This window comes from Geotrypetes seraphini, chromosome 1, assembly GCF_902459505.1.
Source record: "Geotrypetes seraphini chromosome 1, aGeoSer1.1, whole genome shotgun sequence".
Classification (NCBI taxonomy): Eukaryota; Metazoa; Chordata; class Amphibia; order Gymnophiona; family Dermophiidae; genus Geotrypetes; species Geotrypetes seraphini.
The window spans coordinates 9700863-9724184 of NC_047084.1; the positions used below are offsets into that span (position 1 = coordinate 9700863).

The window sequence follows — 23322 nt, forward strand, 5'->3', positions numbered from 1 at the left end:
TGAAGCCTGTCCCCCCCTTGTAGGCCTGTCCCCCCCCTTGAAGGCCTGCCTGCCTGTCCCCCCCTTGAAGGCCTGCACCCCCTTGAAGGTCTGCACCCCCTTGAAGGTCTGCACCCCCCGAACGCCTGCACCCCCCCGAAGGCCTGTCCCCCCCTTGAAGGCCTGTCCCATCCCCTTGAAGGCCTGTCCCCCCCTTTGAGGCCTGTCCCCCCTTGAAGGCCTGCCTGTCTGTCCCCCCCCTTGAAGGCCTGTCCCGGTCTGCACCCCCCCCGAAGGTCTGCACCCCCCCGAAGGCCTGCACCCCCCAAAGGCCTGCACCCCCCCCGAAGACCTGCACCCCCCCCGAAGGCCTGTCCCCCCTTGAAGGCCTGTCCCACCGCCTTGTAGGCCTGTCCCACCCCCTTATAGGCCTGTCCCTCCCCCTTGAAGGCCTGCACCCCTTGAAGGTCTGCACACCCCCCAAAGGCCTGTCCCCCCCTTGAAGGCCTGCCTCCCCCCTTGAAGGCCTGCCTGCCTGCCCGCCCCACCCTGAAGGCCTGATGCACCGACCCACCCTGAAAGACCGCTCGCCCCCCTGGCCTCCCCACACCACCTATGAAGCGGCCGCAGCAGGATCGCGACGTCAGCGATCCCTGCGCTGCTTAGGCGCTGCTTCCTGCGCCGCAGTCCCACCCCTCCTCTGACGTCAGAGGAGGGGCGGGACTGCGGCGCAGGAAGCAGCGCCCAAGCAGCTAAGGGATCGCTGACGTCGCGATCCTGCTGCGGGCTGCTTCACAGGTGGTGCAGGAAGGTCAGTGGGGCGAGCGGTCTTTCGGGGGTGGGTGGGACTGAACGGCAAGGCCTGGAGCACCCCCTCAGGGCTGGCACCTGGGGCGGACCACCCCTCCCGCCCCCCCCCTTGGTACGCCACTGGACGTGCGATACCATGCTATTTGTCATGTTAATGAAGGCTAAAAGTCCAATATCTTCCCATAATAATAAACTTCTCTTTATTATGACGGGAGCTGCCATACAACTTATTTTGAAGAACTGGAAAAACTGGGACCAGTTAAATAATAATTTCAGATGGGAGTCTTTATGCCACATTTTAAATATGGAATGTATGATTGCTATACAGCAGGGTCATTATAGGAAATTTAAGGAAGTTTGGGAGCCATTGACAAGATTCTGTAAGGAGTCATTACAGATTTTGCCCTTTGAACATACACGTCCAGGGTGAGGAAATACTTTTAATTTAATTATGGTTGAGTGCAATTGTTGGGTATATAGAAGGGGGGGAGGGTACATGTATTTGTTATGAAATATAATTTGATTGAATTTAAGTGCTGTTAAAGTGTAAAATGTCTGTATAATATGTTGCATTTATTTTAAGCTTTAAAATGAATAAAGATATTTTTTAAATAAGAAGTATATGTACAATAGGTCACGGGACCTGAGGGAGAAAACCCTTATACTTGTCCAAACCTTCAGTGTTTAGTACACTATCAATCACACACTCATTTGTGTATAACAATGAACATAATTCAAAAGTCCATCTAAATATCTCAAAACAAAACAGAAAAAAAAAATTAACAACTTATCTGAAGCAATAGCAGAAGTCATTTGTTTGCAGTGCTGATTCAAATAAGTTGCCATTTTTTCTATATGTAAGGCTGTTGAACACAAATGAGTATGTGTGATGGTATGAACAAGTATAAGGGTTTGATCCCTAATGAGGTTCCGAGATTTATTGTGTATACCTATGTAATATTGTGATGCTCTCCCACACATTCACATATACAAGGGTGAATCAAAAAATAAGGGCAATTGTTAAATTATGTGATAACCGGAACAGAGCTGGCGGATAAAAGCGAATAGCATAGCTGGTTTTAAGAAAGGTTTGGCCAAATTTCTGGAGGAAAAGTCTACAGTCTGTTATTAAAACATGGGGGGGGAGCCTCTGCTTGCCCTGGATCAGTAGCATGGAATGTTGCTACTCTTTGGGTTTTGGCCAGGTACTAGTGACCTGGATTGGCCACCGTGAGCCAATCCAAGCTTCTTGGACCACTGGTCTGACTCAGTAAGGCTATTCTTTGTTCTTATGTACTCGTACATTGCCTTTTGGATAATTCGTCTACACACAGTGCAGCGCTCGGTCTTTAGTTGTGCGGCATCCATGAGGTCAGAAACATGGAAGCTCCATTGCAAGATTGCACCATCGAAGAACATGCAAAGGGAGTGAATCCTGTGAAAATTCACCATTGGACATTGACTCACTATGGACATAGCACCATGAATCAACAAAAGGTTTATGAATGGGTAAAAAGGTTTAAAGTGAGAAGAACAGGTATAACTGATGAAGGTCTTTCTGTTTGCCCATCAACATCGCGCACACAAGAGCACATTGATAGGGCAGATGCCTTGATTAGAGAAGACCAACATATAACAGTGTCTCAATTGGCTGCAAATTTTGATATCAGCTATGGATCTGCATTTCCCATAATGTTTGATGACTTGGGATACAGGAAAATCTGTGCACGATGGGTTCTCAAATAGCTTACTGATTTGCACAAGCAACAGCATGTGGAGGTTATGACCCAGCTCCTGAGATGGTATGAAGAAGATCCAAGTATTCTGGAGAGAACTGTCACAGGCGATGAGACCCGGAGAGCAAAAGACAAAGCATGATGAGGTAAAGGAAGCGGTGCTCTCCTTGAAAAAGCTTTTAATATCCCTGCAAGATGTCCAAGCGCTAAGCCCCCCCCAAATCCCACCTCTTACATTCCCTCTTAACATTTAGATGTCCAGTAGGGTGAATGCATTACATTGTTTTGAAAATTGGCACTTGGACATTTTGGTGATTAAAATGTCTACATGCTGGTTTATGCCGTTTTGGGTTGTTTTTCTCTTTTGAAAATGAGCCCTATAGGCACATTTATATCCCACTGAAAAGTTGGCAACTGCTTTCATTATAGAATAGGTTCCAAGGTGGTGCCTCCTAAATACCCACCTCTTTATAGAATTGTTTTACACATTCTAAAGCAAAGGTACAGTTAAAAGAATAAAAGACTATTACAACTAAATATCAGCATACATTAAAAATATTTTCAAACTCTTTCCTTCTAATTCCTCTTGCCTGGCTGCATGTTGATTTTAAAATAAGAATAATAGTACAGTAGTAGTCCAAAGCCAAACCAATATCAGCTCTGAATTTTATTTGTCAATGTGTAGAAAGACTTACACGTCATCATGAACCAGCCCATAGATCTCCAACATGCTCCAATGATAAACACCTCGCAAGATGACTAAAGGTACGATGACGATGAAAGCAGGAAGTCCCCAGCTGAGTGTGAAGAAAAGCAGGTAGTGCCGCTCCATGTGCTCATCATTCATCACCAGGACGTACCAAAAATTCACAGCCTGAAGGGCGAGAGAAAAGATGCAAGAGCCTACATCATATACAAATCTAAATTAGAAAAGAGTTTAGAAGGTCACAACATTTTTCAGGTATCTGTATTACATGAGGTATATTATAAGAAAAATATTCACACATCTTGCCTGTGGCTACTTTTTATCTATGCACTTTACATACTAAAAATGCTTTCACTGTGAAAACTGAGTAAGGAAAAATACATGCCAAAAATGCCCAAATTTTCTCTGTGGGTATTTTTTGCTGATGACAGCAACAAGCACCCCTCCCCTGAAGGAAAAAAAACCCTCTTCAGACCAATATTCAATGGAAGAAGTGACTTTTGTTTTTAACACTGGCTATTGAATATAAATAGTAGGTAAATATCAGTGCTAGCCATAGAAAATGCAATTCTGTAAACTAGCACTAATATGTATACTCCAGTCTCTGGAATCTACAGTATATTAGTTGTCCAAACTTCAGCACAGATCACAGATCTGCATGCAAACTATTTAGAGGAAAGGGGAATGTGATTTGCTATACTACCTCACAATCAAAGCAGCTTACATTTTATATACAGGAACATATTTTGTATCTGGGACAATGGAGGTGTTATGAGGGGGTGCCGAGAAGCTCTCACCCAACCAAACAACTTCCTAATTCTGAGCGTTATTTTGTCACTGTAGCTGAAAAGAGTGTTATCTTATTTCGTTAAGTGTCAATTTGCAGAAACAAAAAATCGATGGCCTGGATTCACTAAACTTATCGATCCTGTAACGATGGTCACAAAACCAGTTTTACTGGTTTTGCGATTGTTTGTGCTCCCCGACCCGATTCACTAAACTGCTGTCCGATGAATCTCCTCTCCGATCTACCCATGCAAATTAGTAAAACCCCATACAAAATAGCCAAGCGACTTATTCACTAACAATTGCTTGGCTATTTTGAAATGGGTTTTACTATCCTAAAACCCGACTGCTGCAGACCTGTCAGTAACTGTGTTACCGACAGATATGCCGGGTTTTTTTTTTTTTCATTTTTTTTAATGGCACAGATATTTTACATGTATTACACAAGCCAAATATCTGCCCATTTAAAAAAATGACCACCCTCCACTGCTGCCAACAGCCCCCCCGAGACAAATGCGGCCCCCGACAAACATGGCCCCCAACAAACACGGTTCCCAACAAACACGGCCCCCTGACAAATACAAACGTGGCATCCCCCCGAAGAAAAAGGCCATCTGCCCAGCTTCCCAAAAAATGCCCCCCCCAAAAAACATAAGGGCAGGAGGGATGCCCACCCCCTCCTGCCATTTTGGGGTTTTTTTTGGGGGGAGCCGTGTTGATGGCAGGAGAGAGTGGGCATCCCTCCTGTCTTTTTCTTCGAGGGGGGAAGGGGGGGCGCATTGCCATGTTTGTTGGGGGGGCTCTTTTTTCATTTTTTAAAAATACACGCAAAATATCTGTGCCATTAAAAAAAAAAAGAAAAAAAAACAACAAAAACCTGGCAGAAGCCCTGACAGCAGTGACAGGAGGCTGCTTCTCCTGTCACTACTATCAGGGCTCTGCCCTGACTCAATCGCTCACTGAGCGACTGAATCGGGATTTGCATCTCTGTGCAAATGATTTGCATGCAAAAAAGATAGTGAACCAATCGCTGTTTCAAAATCGGCCAGAGAATTGGCCAACAGTGATTGAATCACTATCTTTAGTGAATCTGGGCCTATGTTTTTACATTGTTTCAGATAACAGGCGGTGAAGCTGGATAAGTATCGCTCATTTCCCTGACGAAGCTTTGATGAAACAGGGGCCTTGTTGGAAATCGTGATGAAGAATGGTGCAAGCAGTGGTTATTGAGTAGCTGTATCGCACTTTGCTCCACTTTGCGGGTTTTTCAACTTCTACAGCCCAGTACTATGAAGACTCCTTGCATAGAGTATGTAGAATCCTCTCGAGGCACTCCCAAGGACTCCTTGTGATACTGCTAAGTGCTCAGACTGAACTGCAGGAAGCAGAATCGAGATAGGAGTATGTTGGCAAGCATATTATCAAACTGGTGATCCAAAATGGTCTGGATCATAGCCTCCAAATGTGACACCGAGACTTGAGGATCTGGTACATTTGGTGTGGCTATGTAATCTCCAAGGATTTCTCCAGCATTTCTCACACGAAACGGTGCACAATAAGGTCACAGCCCCTCTTGGTCACCTTTGCACACTCAAATTCTTTAATTGATTTCACTTTTAAAACTGCTCAAAATACTTTCCAGTTCCAGGCTCCCCTGATTGTACTAATCTTGCATGAATTTTTGTATCAAAATTGGGCCTTTAATGGACTCTCCTGAGCCTCCCCTGTTCTCCCAACATTCTCTGGGGCCTTTTCATTAAAAATGTGCATCATTGTGTATGCATACCACTGCAGCCCCAACAAAACCCTCCTTTATCGGGTCTGTCCTGCCCCCAGGCCTCTTTAATTATTAAATTTTGGGTTCCACTGACCATTCCAAGTAGCACCTACCTGTCTCCCTCATCACATGTCTAAAATAGGTCAGTTTCTCTCTGGTATTTGCCCTCATCACACAGTACTAATTATATTGCAAAAAATGACAAAAACAAATCCTTTTCAACAAAGAGCACACTGATTAAGTAACACTCCTCCTCCCTCCACAGTATTTGATAATTTGATGATTGCGCATTCACAAAGAATCTCTTTATACCATCCACTTTTGGTTATGCTGATGTCATAAAAAATATTAATTTCTCAGAAACATAAAAGAGAAGGAATCTCAATTATAGTACATTAATTTTCAACTTATACATTGTTCTCTTCTAAAAAGGGCCCAGTGTGACAAAATTGAAAAGGACTGGCATATTTTGCTTTTTAATGATAACCTCTGTTGGCCTTTACTGTCATAGAAACGAATGCCTTAATTATCAATTCACTATTAATCTGTTGATTTAGATCCATCTAGTCCCACTGTGTCCCAATTAACTTTCATTGTATGACTTAATTTTTCTGCTGTTTAAAATATCTGTTTATGTGTACTGCTCAATTTAATTAAACGGTTGCTTCAACACTATCGTAAATTTTAAAATTGTTGAAGAATTTTCTCTGATAGCATTTACAATTAATGCAAATGTATGTATATGTGTAACAACCAGCCTAACAAGAACTCCAAGCCATTAGGTGCAGTTCAGGACAGCCTTGGTTTCTTAATTCTCTTCCTTCTATACTCTGGGATTCTATTTAGTTTTGTTTTTAATCAGAGAGACTTTTGACAACAAATCTTAAAATGTGTAAAGGCAGTAATTAATTGTCAGATCCTTTTCTACTTGATCTACAAAGAGGTCTGATGATATTTAAAATATCCACAAAGAATATACCTGAGAACAACATGGGAACATATTAGGAAAAAATTTTAATGACTTTGTAAACCAGACCTAATTGAGAGACCTTAAAAACCAGATATGAAAACTACAGATTTTAGAGCAGATTGTTAAAAACACAGGATATATTTTAAATACTCCAAACTACTTGGAGTTAATTGTCAGATATGTAGCAAGCTCTTACTTGTGTAATATGTTTTTGCCCCCTCTTATTCAATAAGGCTTGTGATGTTGGATATTATTTCAGTCTGTTGTTAAAAGATGCTGGTTATCTTCAAGCTACCAAAGACAGGACCAGCCATGTCTAATTTTCGCCCAGAGATCAAAAAGATCTATCCCCACCGTATGTAAAGCCTAAAGCAGCAGAGTAACTTGAAAGTAATACTTCAAAAAAATAAAAATATTATAAGACGGAGGGCCCTCAGTAATCACATCTCGCACAAGGGGAAATCAGAAACCCCTAACAAAGAATTGTCACTCAATAACCCACAAAGGGTAACTTGTGATACATCCCTGGGCCCTTACCATCTTTTTGTGTGATAGTGCAAAAAGTATCAGTGTCTTAAACAATAATATATCTCTACTTCTCTAAGAAACATACATCAGCATCCAATTAAAGGTCACCACTATAACAATGTACACTTAACATTACTGGATCAAAAATATAGAAACAAACTGTACTTATCTCCGGGCTTTATGAGCATGCGGAGCGATCTTGGAGCATTTGAACTTCCTTTGAACTTTCTTTTTCAAGTCCGATAAAAATCCATGAACAAAATTATATACAGTAGGAGCTCTCAGCATAATGTAGCACACTAATAAAGCATCAATATTGATCAGGAAGAGAAACATTTCATTAGTCAGCTACTAATAGCAGTAGTGAAAAACTGTAGAAAATGAAGATGAAAAAAGTGAGAATCAAATACCAATTAGAGAAAATGTTTCTGACTCTCCTGGACTGTCTGTTATTTAGAACAATTTATATTTAAAACATGATTAGAGATCTTACAGTTCAGACAAACAGAATATATTTTGATTATTCAATGGAAAAATCCAATAATAGGTATCATTGGATGAAAAAGCATGTGAACAGGAGGTTGATAGAAACTGCTTTTTCAGTTTCAACTGAAACTGAAACCACCGCCATAACTGTCTGAAAGTTTTTGGCCTTAATTGAAACTGGAGTTGAAACTCATTACCTGGTTTTGACCATAATCAAAACTGAAAACTCGAATTTGGTTGTATGAATATGAACCAGTGAAGGCCACTTAGTATTGTTAGAAACTGTGATGGCAATAATAGCATTAAGCAGGAAATAGGGGGGGGGAGGGGAGTATAACCCAATATGTGTAAGATGCCCCTGAAGGATATAGAAATGTTTCAGAGTTACAGTAAAAAGAATATTGCTTGGTTAAATAGATGCTTGACCCAGCTGTATCCTGTTCCAGTGACAGAATAAAGGAAGTGCCTAAGTCCTAGAACAGGGAACAGGTCACTGTGCTCTAAGCTAATGACCTCAGCTAGTCTAAATGTAAAAGCTGACAAGAGCAAAACCAATAGCATGTGATAACTAAGCCATTATATTGTTGCTAGGGAAAATTGCTAATGAAATAAGATTGACAAAAAATCATGTGATCAAAACTAACCAAAGGAACATTGCTGGAGTATACAATTTATCTTTGGACTAATTGTGTTGTAACTGGAAGGTGTACTAACTTATGTATGTTTAATAATGAACTTATGTATGTTTAATAATGAATAATGATGTCATAAACTTAATAAAATGGCCAATCACTTGCAATTCAGGGAGATTCTTGGTTGGTATTCTACTAGTTAGTAGAACATCAAGAACTCCCAAGGCCTTGAATATTAAAACTATAAATTGTGCCTGGTAGTTATTTCCCTTGGTCTCCTTCAGAGATGGAAGAAAAGGGCTGAAGGGGTATGAAACCTATTTAAGTAGATATTCAGAGCAAACAATTGCAGCCTGCATCCTTCTGCTAAATCCACAGTCTCCAAACCAGAATAATTTAAATACAGTAGACTCTCTGTTAACTGGAACTCAACTGAAACTCTCAAGCAACCAGAAAAAAAATCTAAGAAATACTTTAAATAAAAATGAAAATAAAATAAATTTCTGGTAGAAATTTACATGTAAACTTGGCATTGTCACATCTGAGTACGCCCAAGCTTTGCCTACTACATGTCTGGTAGTTTGTCTAGAACAGTTCATGGTATGGCATTGTATGGGATATAGTATTAGTTAAGCCTATTTTTAATAGTAACTCTCAAGCAACCAGAAACTATATTTATCTGGCATCTATCAATCCCGATGGGTGCCAGTTAACTGAGAGTCTACTGTAATGAAAGATCATATTTTACCTGCAAGCAAAATAGCCTCCACACACATGGATCACAGCTAATAAAAACTGAAACTAAAAGCCATAGTACTTTTATAATGGCTGACTCTGCACCATACTTGAAGTGACAGCTGATGTCAATACTTCACAGGGAGGTTAATTCCTGAGGAGCTTATCATCCCAAATATCCAGACTTAAATTCCTGATAAAATCTTGTAATGAAAAACATTTATTGGAAAGTGATAGGGAATATATTAAGCGTTTGTATTTCCGTCACAATAATGACAAGTTTTGGGGATTTAATGCTAGAATTTTCCCAGATTTGGCTCAGAAAACCCAGAAGCGAAGGAAGGAGTTCTTGGCCTTTTGGCCACGAGTCCTCGCCCTTGGGGATACTTTTTTGGTGAAATTTCAGGCAAAATGATTTTTTAGCCCAAACAACTTTTAGATTTCATAGGACCAAAAGAAGGGTTGGTATCGGAGTCCAATGATAATGACTTGCCGTCTGGCTGTAGGGTGGGTTATCCATTGCCGTTACTCTAATATAAATTTGTTTCTAATTTGTTGAATTTAATTTCCTTTCTTGATCTCCATAATGGTGGACTAAATAGTAGCTATTATTTCTATGTATACATATTTGTATAATTATGGTTTTCTTGATTTGCTTTTGATCTGTTTCAAGTTGTATATGCTTGATGTAAAAAAGACCAAAAAAAAACCATTTCTAGCACTCTGTTTACCATATAAACCATTGTGCAGTATCATAACTGCTTTACTTGTAAGTGCAATACCAAAATAAAAAACAAAAAGGATACAATGACTAGTCTGCTTTCCTCCCCCATCTCCTCTGTCAAAACTGCCTTACAATCCCTCGTGTTCTAGTGGTGTAGTTAGGGAAGCAGCAATCACCCAGTCACAGCAGACATTTTAAGAGCAGATTTAGAATGGGCAGGAGTAACTGGGATTGCTCCTGTCCCAACTGTACCCTTAGGCCACTAGGGATTTTAGATAGACCTATGGGGGCACACATTTAGGGGGAAGGTCTAGGAGGAAGGGCAATTTCTGTTCAGTAAAAAACAAACAGGACAAAGCACAAACACATGGCCATTTTCAGCTGAAGCCAAAAACATAGCCAAAAAATTGAAAATAACTTTTTGGCTAAGATCAAAACCAGACAGAAAAAGGATTTGGGGACAGTTTCATCACCTTAACTGAAACCAAAGCTGGTTGGCCTCCAATGAAAACCCTTCATTTAGTAACCAGTGGTACCTCCTTGAGCAGCAATTAACTTCCACTAAACATTTCCTGTAACTGTTGATAAGTCTCCCACTTTGCTCTTGAGGAAGTTTGAACCATTCTTCAGTATAGAAATGTTTCATATTTGTGACATGTAAGGGATTCAATGGATGAACAACTAGTTTCAAATCGTGCCATAACATTTAAATAAGATTTAGTCTGGGACTTTAACTCCAAATCCAAAACATTAAAGCTCATTTTCATCCATTCTATATTAATTTGAAATTTAAGGTCATTGTTTTGTTGCATGATCCACAATCACCTCAGCTTCAGTTCATGGACAGATGGTCTGGCATTAAACGTAGCTTCTGTTGGAAGCTGTCCAGGTCTCATTGTTGCAAACAGCTCCACATAATGACACCAAAAAGCAGCTGCATTAACTCGAACCTACAGATAGCATACTGCACACTACAACCCTAGAGTTTTCTCTGTTAAAAAAAAAAAAGGAATACTTTTCTTCTTTCTTCTACAGGATGCCAATCCCTGTAGGCTATTTTAGTTGGTCAAATGTCTACATGATCACTTTCCCTTACCTACTTCTCACTGCTCAGCAATTTGCCTCCTGCTTTATGAACAAAGAGGATCATATCAGATCTTCTTTATGTTCAAAAGAGAACACTCTAAGTCACATTCTTCACATCCCTCTGCTCTACTCTTTGTACAGATTTTTCCACCCGAAATTGCAGAGACCAGCTCCAGCAGGGCAGTTGAATCCAGCTCCAGCAGGGCAGCGCCCTTCCCCGATCCTGCGGGGAGCACATTGTGACCAGCGGTGGCAACGAGAAGCCTCCTTCCCGCACCGAAACTGCAGAGACCAGCTCCAGCAGGGCAGTTGAATCCAGCACCGCCCTTCCCCGATCCTGCGGGGAGCACATTGTGACCAGCGGTGGCAACGGGAAGCCTCCTTCCTGCACCGAAAGTGCAGAGACCAGCTCCAGCAGGGCAGTTGAATCCAGCACTGCCCCTCCCCCAATCCTACGGGGAGCACTCTGAGACCAGCGGCGGCATCTGTTTGTATCTCACCAGAAACAACTGGGTACAAATTCTTCTTCATTTTTTTGTCCCTCTCCTGTTTTCACTCAGTCCTCACCGGACTCAACTCTCCTCCCTCCTGCCTGGCAAACTTCGCCCCAACCCCCTCTCATTGGTTCTCCTTGATTTCCACCATGAAGCCAGCTTACTGGCTCCTCCTTCTCCTACTCTGCTCTTTCACCAACACTTCTCACTGCCAAAAACCTCTCCCCCCCAACCTTCCCGACTCCACATATTCCAACAACACCTGCCCTGGCCTCAGAATTCCCGCACTAGTACATACTAGAACCCACCCCTTCAAAAAACACAGAGGAGTTAACCATACCTCTTTAAAGCCTGTTCCTCCAGCCAACCTACCCAACCTACCTCTGACTCTCTCACCCCAGTCCCAACACTCTACTGTAACGCCAGATCTGTCCGAAATAAGACCCAAATACTAAAGATTTACTCGGAGACTTCGATCCAGGTTTCTTGTGCATCACTGAATCATGGATCGAAAAAGATGATTTATTCACACAAAACGAACTTTGCCCCCTTGGCTACTACGGCCTCTTCTCTCCCAGAATCAACCGGAAAGGAGGAGGCCTGGCTCTGCTTTACAAATCATTCTTCGATGTCCAACTCCTTGAAAAGGGCAGCCATACCTCTTTAGAATTCATGCTAGCTTCAGTCAATGATGAACATCATCCCTACCCATTAGGTATACCATAACAAGGGCCTTCCTAAAATTCTAGAGACTATTGATCATTGGCGATATTAACCTCCACCTAGACGATAACACCAAAAGGATGCAACTGATTTCAAAGACTTCCTCACCTTCCTAGGCTTCACTGCTCCTTTGCCCACCCCTACCCACGATAAGGGGCATACTCTAGACATCATCAGCTTCCTCGACCTGACCGAACACAAAACTTTTGCTGAAGAGTCCCGTTGGGAACATGTCCCCTGGTCTGATCACCTTATAGGCTCCGTCTGCCTTACCATTTTCATGTCTCACCTTTGCACTCCACCCAAAGCCACTAACTCTATTACCTACAGCAAAAAAATCTCGAGTGAACTGTTCTGGTCCCAATTTCTCAATCAACTCCCCCCTTTTCCTAAACATGCTGACCCAGATTCCAACTGGCACAACTGGGTAATCCTTTCTGGGACCACTTACCGTGCTCTTGCCCCTTTATCTACTAAACCTGCCTCCTATTCCCGCAAGGCTCCCTGGTATCTTCCTTACCACAGGGAATTGAAGCAGAAATGTCTAGCCCTGGAGCATAAATGGAAAAAATCGAAATCCCCCTTGACAGACAATCCTGGAGAGACAATATCAAGTTCTATAACACTGTATTAAAAAAAGCAAGGAAGAATTTCTATGGAGATAAAATCACCAGATCAAAAAACCAAAACAGAACATTGTTCAACATCTGGCGCAACCTAACCTCAAAAAAATGACTCCACTTTTCCCCCTTCCCCCTATCCGCAAACGTCCTAGCCAAATTTTTCAACGAAAATATTACTACCATAAGGAGTTCTTTCCCCCCAGCTATCTCTTACAATTCTCTGCCTCCCAATGACTTCAACCCTATCCCTGCTGATAGATCCTGGACTGCCTTCGAACTCGTATCCGAACCCCAGATCTCTAAACTTTGTCTCAAACTGAAATCCTGCAAATGCATCCTAGATCCTTTCCCATCCTACCTGTATGAAAACATTCCTGCACAGGCCATCTCCTCCCTTACCAGTCTTATAAATACTGCTCTACTATCAAGCCTGTTCTCCACAGAAATGGGTCACATTGCCTTATCCCTTCTTCTGAAAAAAGCCGATCTCGACCCTTCCTTACCATCGAACTACAACCCTATAGCAAATATCCCTCTCCTAACTAAATTGCTAGAGACCATAGTCGCTACCCAGCTCTCTTCTTACCTAGAGAGATTCTCCATTCTCCACCTCTACCGACACGGCTTCAGACCCAGCTTCAGCACTGAGTCCCTCCTAATTTCCCTAATTTCAAAGGTTCAACAACTACATTCTCGTAACAAATTTGCTGTTCTCTTACAATTTGATCTCTCTGCAGCTTTCGATGTCGTCCACCACGACATACTACTTTATCAACTTTCCGAGATAGGAATTGACTCCACCGTCCTAAAGTGGTTCTCAAACTTCCTTCACTCTCGCTCCTACACTGTCAACACAAATGGCACCATGTCCGTTCCTTGGACAACATCTTGCGGTGTCCTTCAGGGATCACCCCTATCCCCTATTCTCTTTAACATCTACATGTCCTCTCTGAAGCTCCTCCAACTTTCCCCCCTTGAAACAATCTACACATACGCTGATGACATCCTTGTCCTCCTTGAAACAGACCAGAACCTCACCAACCTCCACGAGAACATTACATCTTGCATAATGAAACTCCACTCCTGGTCCCTCTCGGTACAGATGAAACTGAATGAATCAAAAACAAAATTACCCTGGCTTGGCCCAAAGTTAGAACACCTGCCCACCCTCTTCGCACTACCCACAGGTGCTGCTCTACACCTTGAGTTCTCAAGCAAGCTCCTTGGCATCATTATTGATTCTTCTCTCTCCCTCAATGACCACCTCAACTCCTTGGCAAAATCATTCTATTTCAGCCTCCACATGCTGAGGAAAGTAAGATCCTACTTTTGTCAAAAACATTTCACCGTCCTCGTCCAATCCATCATCCTCTCCAAACTTGACTACTGCAATGCCATTTACTTATGCCTAACAAAAAAAAGTCTTCAAAGATTGCAGCTTATCCAGAATACTGCAGCCAAGTTGATCTTTGCAAAACGCAAATCTGACCATGTCTCCCCACTCCTGTCCAATCTTCATTGGCTCCCAGTGATTTCCAGAATCCATTTCAAATGCTCCTGCCTGGCTTTTAAGATCATTCACAGCATTCTTCCTCCCCTAATCCCACTATCTTTAACTCCTCGAATCCTGACTCCACCAGACCCGCCCAAAGATATAAACTATCCTTCCCCTCTCTACACGGTATTCTCTATGCAGGTAAACTGGGAAAATCTCTTCTCTTCAAAATCACAGGTCTCTAGAACGGCCTTACTATCCCGCTGCGGAACCTGGGCTCTCTCCAACTATTCCGCAAGCAATTGAAAACTTGGCTCTTCTCTAACATGTAATTCTATTTTCCCCCTTACTCTTCCTTTCTATATATAGGTTCATGTAAACATTTTCCTTTTTCTTCTTATATTTAAGTTCTTGTAAACCGTGCCGAGCTCCACTTCCGTGGACATGATGCGGTATATAAACTTAAGGTTTAGATTAGATTAGTTTTAGCTCACTGTCTAAATTTACTCTTTCCTCATCTTTGGAATTTGTAAAAGTTGTGGCTATGAAGTCCTCCCCTCCAACTGATCCACTTTTTGGTCCCAGAATGTACCCTTTTGTTGGCCATCAGAGAAATGTATGGGGGGGACATTTGGGGGGTGGCAGTGAGATCTTTGGGGGGGGGTTGGGGTTGATAGGGCCAGCAGCAGGAGGGAATAGGCATCCCTCCTACCCAGGAATGTCTCAGGAGGGTAGTGACAGGAGGGAGTGGGTATCCCTCTTGCTGGTGATGTCTCAGGGGATGGCAGCACTCCTGCCACGGACATTCAGGGGGGGGCTTCATGGGTTCTGGAAGGAGGGAGTGGGCATCCTTCCTGCCGGCCAACTTCATGGGGGGGAGGGGTCCCTGTTGCAGCCCAGCTGCTAAACTGATCACGGCAGGGAGATTCACTTGCCACAATCGGCTTAGTGGCCGCATCTATTTGAATTGTAGACCAGCATTTTGCTGGCCTACATTTTAGGCACCTATTGCAGCCCTAGGGAGATGCCTAGGGCTGCTTAGCTCACCTAAGGCCACTTCTGGGTGAAACCACACCCATACCTAGCCTTGGGTGAGCTTAGGTAGCCCTACATGTCTCCTTAGGCTCGCAAAAACACCTACAATGTAGGCTGCCTGCCTCGGGGTGTTTGTTTTTTACATTTGTCCCAATTGGCTGGTTAGACCGCTGTAGGATGACTACCACTGCCTACAATCAGGATGCCATTGCCCTTGAAAACCTCTTGCATAGCATCATTTCACAAGACTTAAAACAAGCTACCAGTACTCATAATTTACAGAATCCCAAGGCTGACCCTTCTGCTATCTTAATTTTCTGCCCTGTTCTAATCTTGCCTTTGTCTCTGCAATCATTGAGACACATGTTCAACTCACTAAGTTCCCTGAATTACCTGGGAAATGGGGAAATGGGGAACATCCCAAAAGATATCAATTTTCTGACATAGATACCTTATGCAATCTGCCTTTATCTGACAGTACCTGAAGGATGGAGGGTGGGCAATGTTATGCCAAGATCTGTTATGGGGAGATCTGAGAAATTACAGACCAGTAAGCCCAACTTCAGTGCCAGGAAAAATAGTGGAAACAATTATAAAAAAAAATAAAATTGTGGATCACGTAGACAAACTTGATTTAATGGGACAGAGTCAGCATGGCTTCAGCCAAAGGAGGTCTTGCCTCACCAATTTTCTTGGCTCTTTTGAAGGTGTGAATAAACATGTGGATAAAGATGAGCTGGTTGATGTAGTATATCTAGATTTTCACAAAGCTTTTGACAAAGTTCCTCATGAAAGGCTCCTGAGAAAATCAGAGAGTCATGGGATAGGAGGCAGTGTTCAGTTCTGGATTAGGAAATGGCTGCCTTCAAGCAGTGGATCCTGGTGCATCTGCTTTCTAGAGAGGTATTGGACATAACTGGGGTGGGGGTGGGGTGACAGCACAAAATGGATGTCTTTGTGCCTGCTGTTTTCCCATCTACATTTTGGAAAGGTTTGTGCCTAAAATGGACATTTCTGCTGCACATGGTAGCACATGGACATGTATTTCACCATGCATTGTAGAACAGGTTCTACATTGGTAGATCTTGTTCTAAAATTACAGGGGAACTCTAGATATCTCAACTTGGATGTCTGATTTCCTATTTGAACGTTCTTTCTAAATATTCTTCCACAACTCTTCTATTTTTAAAAAAAGTGGCACACTTTTCCTACCTCTTATCCTAGTCCGTAAACCACTCTGATCTACATGTTTAGTAAAGGCTAAGAGGGCCATAATCAAAAGAAACATCTAAGTCTGATTTGGATGTAGGACGCTAGTCACCCAAAGTCAGCAGCGGCAAGATGTCCATTCTCGAAAAGTATGTCTAAATTTTTTTTTTTAATCGTCTCTCTGTCCGTCCAGGCATTTGACTGTCCAGACCGCTACTACATCTATCTTTATACCACATTCTCAACCAAAAATTCATCCAAGTCCCAAACGTCCAGAGCAAGATATTTTGAATGTGGAAGGGGCCAGCATTGTGATGGACTGGCCACCCAGACATGGCAACAGAGCAGAGAGGCACCTTATAGGGCACTGCTGTGAACTTCATAAAAAGGGTGCCACATAAACATCTCTCCAGAACTCCCTTATAGGTTATGGTGAGCCCCCCAAAATCCACTGTATACAATCTCAATAGCCCTTATAGCTGCAGGTGGCACCTATATGGCAGTACAGTAGGGTTTGGGGTTTTTTGATGGGCTCACATTTTCCACCATTAATGTAGTGGTTAGAGTGGTTTATGGGCCTGGGTCCTCCTCTCCATGGTTCAGTAGCCCACCCCCCTAGATTACTTAAGCCACCTCTGTGCATCTCTACTAGGCTTTCCTATAGCAGGTGCTGATGTACCGGAGGCAGGTATGTATATTTTTATTTTGAACTTTATAAGGGTGCGACGGGGTCAGTGAACACGGGGGTAGGCGTGTAGGGGGTCTTTACTTTGTCCCTGCAGTGGTTATCTGGTTACTTTTGAAACCTTTTTGGCACTTATACCTGCTTTTAGATCATCTAACTCACAACGTATACAGTAAGTTTCACCTAGGAAGTCTAGTCAAACAATCGATTATCTTTGCAGGATGACTAAGTCTAGGTTGGCCCATATCCTGCCCTAACCGCTCCTCCAGAAATGCCCCTTTCAGCACTGGGTGCACAGCGGGATTCAGAGGCCTATAAAGTTACTGGATATGTCCAAAAAGCTGTTTTGATTATTGGCACTTGGATGACCTGTCTTTTAGGACGACCAAGTGCTAACTTGGTGTATATTTAGACATGTTTAAGTTTCGATTATAAGCCCCTAAGTTTTTAAATAAAGTTTCCAAGTTTATTAAAATTTGATATACTATTTTAAAAAATTGTCAAAGCTGTGTACATTACATTAAAAAATATAAAATTGGGAAAATATAACTAATACTTTAGACAAATACATGACAGACTGAAACATAAGGGAAGAGAGGTAGAACTACAATCATTTATAGGAAAGAGGGAGAGAAGGATAGCACATTTGGGGAGTGAAGCTATGCTCTTCCTTAATTATTTATTACTAGTGTTTACGCCCATTAAATTAACGGGTGCTAGAATATATGTTTGACTATCTTTCTTTCTTTCTGTCTCTTTCCCTGCCCCTGTCTCTTTCTTCCTTTCTTTCTGTCTCTTTCTCTCCCGCTGTCTGTTTGTCTTTCTTTCTAGAATATATGTCTGACTATCTTTCTTTCTTTCGTCTCTTTCCCTGCCCCTGTCTCTTTCTTCCTTTCTTTCTCTCTTTTTCTCTTCCACTGTCTGTTTGTCTTTCTTTCTGTCTGTCTGTCTGTCTCTCTCTCTCTCTGCCCCTGTCTCTTTCTTCCTTTCCTTCTGTCTCTCTCCCTCCCGCTGTCTGTCTTTCTTTCTGACTGCCTCTCTCCCTAACCCTGTCTGTCTGTCTTTTTCTCTCCCTGGCCCTCTTTGTCTGTCTTTCTTTCTGTCTATCTCTCTCTCTCTGGCCCCCCTGTCTGTCTATCTGTCTTTCTTTCTGTCTCTCTCCCTGCCTGTTGTCTTTTGTTCATGTGCACTGCTTGCCTGTCCTGTCTCTCTCTGTGGCCCCCTGCCTGCCTGCCTTTCTTTCTCTTTCTCCATGGCCCCCTTCTGTGTCCCCCCCCAAAGCATACCATGATTGCTCCCTGCCCCCCAACACACCCCTCCTCCCAAAGCAAAGCAAGTTCACTCCCTGGCCCCATTTCCCTCTCTCCCCCCCCCCACTTCTGTGTGCAGTAGCATTCCCCCCACCTTCCCTGTGCAGCTGCAGCAGCAGCATTTCTCCCCCACCCACTTCCCTGTGCCACAGCAGCATTCCCTCCCCCTCCATTTCCCTGTGCAGCAGCAGCAGCATTTCCCTCCTCTACCCCACTTCCCTATACAGCAGCATTCCCTCCCCCTCCATTTCCCTGTGCAATAGCAGCAACAGCATTTCCCTCCCCCACTTCACTTCCCTGTGCAGCAGCAGCATTTCCCTCCCCCTCACTTCCCTGTGCAGCAGAATCCCTCCCCCTCCATTTCCCTGTGCAGCAGCAGCATTTCCCTCCCCCACCTCACTTCCCTGTGCAGCAGCAGCAGCAGCATTCCCTCCCCCTCCATTTCCATGTGCAGCAGCAGCAGCAGCATTCCCTCTCCCTCCATTTCCCTGTGCAGCAGCAGCAGCAGCATTTCCTTCCCTCCACCCCACTTCCTTGTGCAGCAGCATTTCTGAACGGCTGCCTTACCCTTGCTGAAGTTATTTTTGAGTTTAAAGCTGCTGTAGCAGCTCCTCTCACGATCTGCACCTGCATAGGAAGCCTTCTCTCTGATGTGATGTCAGAGAGGCTTCTGACGCAGGTGTGGCTCGTGAGAGAAGCCATGGTGGCGGCTTTGAATTTAAAAATAACTTCGACAAGGGTAAGGGAGCCAGCCAGACCATGGGCCGCAGAACAGTTCCTGGGGGGCCACGACTTTGACACCACTGTTAGATGGAGTGATGGCAGGAGGGGTGAGTTGCCGGCGTGTTCCCTGCCTCCGTGTTCGAAAACAGAATTTGGCACGGACCCAGGGACCACGGTGGCAGGGAACACGCCATCCTAAGTGTGCATGCGCGCTTAGGGTTTTATTATAGAGGATTTTTGGTGTTAATCAGTGGTCTGGGCCAGACAGGAAGTCATAAGTTATATATGTCCTTGAATAAGAAGGTTTTTAAATTCATTTTAAATTTATTGATGTTTTCTTCCTCTCTTAGATAGAGTGGTAATGAATCCCAATGCACAGGTGCACTTACAGAGAAAATACGTTTGTGGGTTGTGTCATAAAAAAGGTGTCTTATAGAAGGGATATGTAGAAGGTGTTGATTACTGGATCTTAGAGTTCTTGGTGAGCAATAAGAGACAAGTAATCTATCCATGAAGTTAATGTAATGAGAGATTATCCTAATGTGCATATTAAGGTCTCTTTGCAAGCATGCTGTTTTTAGTGTGCACATTATAACTTATTGTATAGATCTATTTGTCTTTGCTTCTAACCCCTCCCCCTTCTTTTTTTTTTTTGCTGGATAACTGAGCCATCTGGCAGCTCTATGAATGACATATGTTCTTTGTTTCATATTTTGCATCCCTCGCATGCCATTAGCTATTGCCTGCTTCTATGGAAATTAGTTGGTAGTATAGTACCTACAAAACCTATATTATTTCTAGAAAGTCAAGCAAATAAAATATCAGCACTTTACTAACAAGTAGCATGTTTATTTTGAAAAGTACAGTATAAAAAAAGAACAAGAGCAATTATAAAAATAATGTTTTCTTCCTGATGCTTGGCATCTCTTCTCTGCTACTATTTTTCCTATTTCGGGGAAAATCTTGTCCGCAGTGATTACTTTTATAACTGACTCATTTCTGGATCTGATAGGAGATTTATTTCCTTTCATAAATGTAAATAACTGCTCACACCGATAAGTACTTTCAAACATGGAAATAATTTTATATAAATTTTTTTTTTTTAAGTTCAGTAAAGTTTATTGCATTTAGTATTTTCAAACCTGGCTGGCAAATATTTGTAAAATTCTAGCAAACCAACTTCAATGTATTTTGTCTTCAAATCTGAATCACACTGGATCTCAAATACTTCTATTTGCATATGATTAGGTACTGATTTTTTTATTGATTGAGAAAATCAAAGAAAACAAATCTTCCAAAGATTTAAAATCTGCAAATCTTGTTACAAACTCAGTTTTAAGGCTTAACATTTTTTCTACGTATTTTTGATATGATGCAATTTCACCTAAACTTGATTTATGTTACATGTCAGAAAGTGTATTAAATCTTCATTTTTCAACTGCTTTTCCCAAAGAACTAACTTACATTGGAATGCTTTAACTTGATCACACATGTTTGTAATGATCTGATCTTTTTCTTGCAATTTTAAATTTAAATTGTTTAAGTGTTTTACTAAGCTGCGCTAGCGATTTTAGCGCACGCTAGATACTAACGCCACCATTGAGCTGGTGTTCTAGCCGTGTATCATGGGGTTAGCGCGCGCTAATATTCTGCGTGCACTAAAAACGCTACCGCAGCTTAGTAAAAGAAGCCCTTGGTTTCGATAAAGACATACTGAATACAAAGAGCTGAAATAAATGAGTAATCATTAAAAGAAAAAATTAAACATTTCAATAAAAATCAATCAATATCTTTTCTTAAATATTAACTTACCAGACACAGAATAATAGCACAAATTAATAAGTGTAACATAAATAAACCTATACTCATATTTTTATTGTACTCTAAAGGTGAAATATTACCTATTATGTGCACCAAGCAAGTCAATACAAGACTAATGGCATGGTAGGTATTATTATCATCTGATTCACTGTAGTATTAGTGGGGGGGAAATGGTGCATTATGATTAGAGTCCCAAACTTGTCTCGGGTACCAAAGACGTCCGCATCGTAGTACTTAAGAATAAGCAACTGGTTATACTCATACAATGTATCATTGTTTTCGACTGGCTTAGACAGACGACTGCTCAGCGCCGATGGATTGCAGAAGTTGTGCGATTCTAGTTATGACTTATTGGATTACACTGGCTAGGCCACATGTGGCCCGCGAGTTTGACATGCTTTAGATACAATGGGGTTGATATTCATAGGCATTTATCTAGCTAGAAGTGATTTCTACCCGGATAGTGCCACTGTATATTTCCACAAACCACTTCAGTCCAATTCTGATAACAGTAGGGTGGTGCATAACTAGAACTTGACTGGAGCTATAGGTTATCTGGTTAGCATGGACTCACATGGGTGGGATATGACTATACCGGGCTACAATCTACTTCGTCAGGACAGAGAGGGCAGGTTAGGAGGGGGGGGGGTAGCTCTATACATTAAAGAGGACATCAAAACCACCAGGATCACAGATGTCAAGTACACCGGGGAGTCCCTCTGGGTAAACCTGGCAAGAGGCAGAGAAAAATGCCTGTATCTAGGTGTGGTATACAGACCCCCAAGACAACTGGAAGACATGGACGCAGAATTAATTGAAGACATAGAGAATATCACTCTACAAGGAGAAGCTGTACTGCTAGGGGTCTTCAATATGTCTGATGCAGACTGGAACTCATTTTCAGCGACAACCAGCGGTAGCAGGAGGCTCTTAACCTCCATAAAGGAAGCATGTCTCATAAAAATGGTAACGGAGCCCATTAGGGCCCAGGAGATCCTCGACCTGGTACTCACCAATGGGGAAAGCGTCTCAGAGGTCTCAGTAGGAGATACTCTAGCCTCCAGCGACCAAAACATAGTATGGTTCAACCTTAGGAAAGGCTTCCCTAGATCAAACACGAAAACAAAGGTACTCAATTTCCGGGGCATAGACTTCGCATGCATGGGAGATTTCGTCCATCGGACGCTGCAGGACCAAGCGGAGACCGATGATGTAGAAGCTAAGTGGTTAACACTGAAATCAACCATACATGAAGCAACTAGCCGCTTCATAAAATCAGTAAATAAACGACAAAGAAACAATAAACCCCAATGGTTCACCGCGGAGATCTCGCATCTCATTAAGGAGAAGAAAAAAGCGTTTCTCTCCTACAAGCGCACGGAGAAAAGAGAGGAAAGGTAGAATATAGGACCAGGTCTATAGCGGTCAAAATGGCAGTTAGGAAGGCAAAACTTCGAGTGGAAGAAATTCTGGCAAAAAACATTTAAAAGGGGGACAAATCCTTCTTCAGGTATATTAGTGACAGAAAAAGGAACACAGGCGGGATAGTACGCCTTAGAAAACCGGACGGAAGTTACGTGGAAGCAGATTCCGATAAAGCAGAACTACTGAATGAATACTTCTGCTCAGTCTTCGCCTGTGAGGCACCGGGACACGGTCCGCAGTTGAAGGCAACATAAAGCACAGAAGACCCGTTTCAGAATTTTGAGTTCACACCAGGTGAAGTTTACAGTGAACTGGCAAGACTCAAGGTTAAAAAGCCATGGGACCAGACAATTTGCACCCAAGAGTGCTCAGAGAATTGAGCGATGTCCTGGCGAAACCGTTGGCTGGACTATTCAATCTCTCCCTAAGTAAGGGGAAAGTTCCCCTGGGCTGGAAATTAGCTAATGTCGTTCCTCTGCATAAAAAGGGTTGCAGGGCAGAGGCTGCGAATTATAGACCGGTGAGTCTCACATCAATAGTGTGCAAACTCATGGAAACACTAATTAAAAGCAAATTGAACACCAGTCAGCATGGATTCACCAAGGGTAGGTCCTGCCAATCCAATCTCATCAGTTTCTTTGACTGGGTAACAAGAAAGTTGGACTTGGGAGAGACTTTGGACGTCGTGTACCTGGACTTCAGTAAAGCTTTTGACAGTGTCCCACACCGCAGGCTGCTAAGCAAGATGGAATCGATGGGGTTAGGAGAGACACTAACTGCATGGGTCAATGATTGGCTGAGTGGCAGACTTCAGAGGGTGGTGG

The 23322-nt window shown here is 42.7% G+C and overlaps 1 protein-coding gene across 1 annotated transcript in view; it reads right to left on the bottom strand.

The window, feature by feature from the left end:
- ADGRV1 (adhesion G protein-coupled receptor V1) overlaps positions 1 to 23322 on the bottom strand; it is a 786618-nt gene that overhangs the window by 181620 nt on the left and 581676 nt on the right. The window contains exon 85 of the mRNA XM_033919809.1: positions 3221 to 3399. Coding sequence (XP_033775700.1) covers positions 3221 to 3399 — 179 coding nt within the window. The remainder of the gene's footprint in view (positions 1 to 3220; positions 3400 to 23322) is intronic.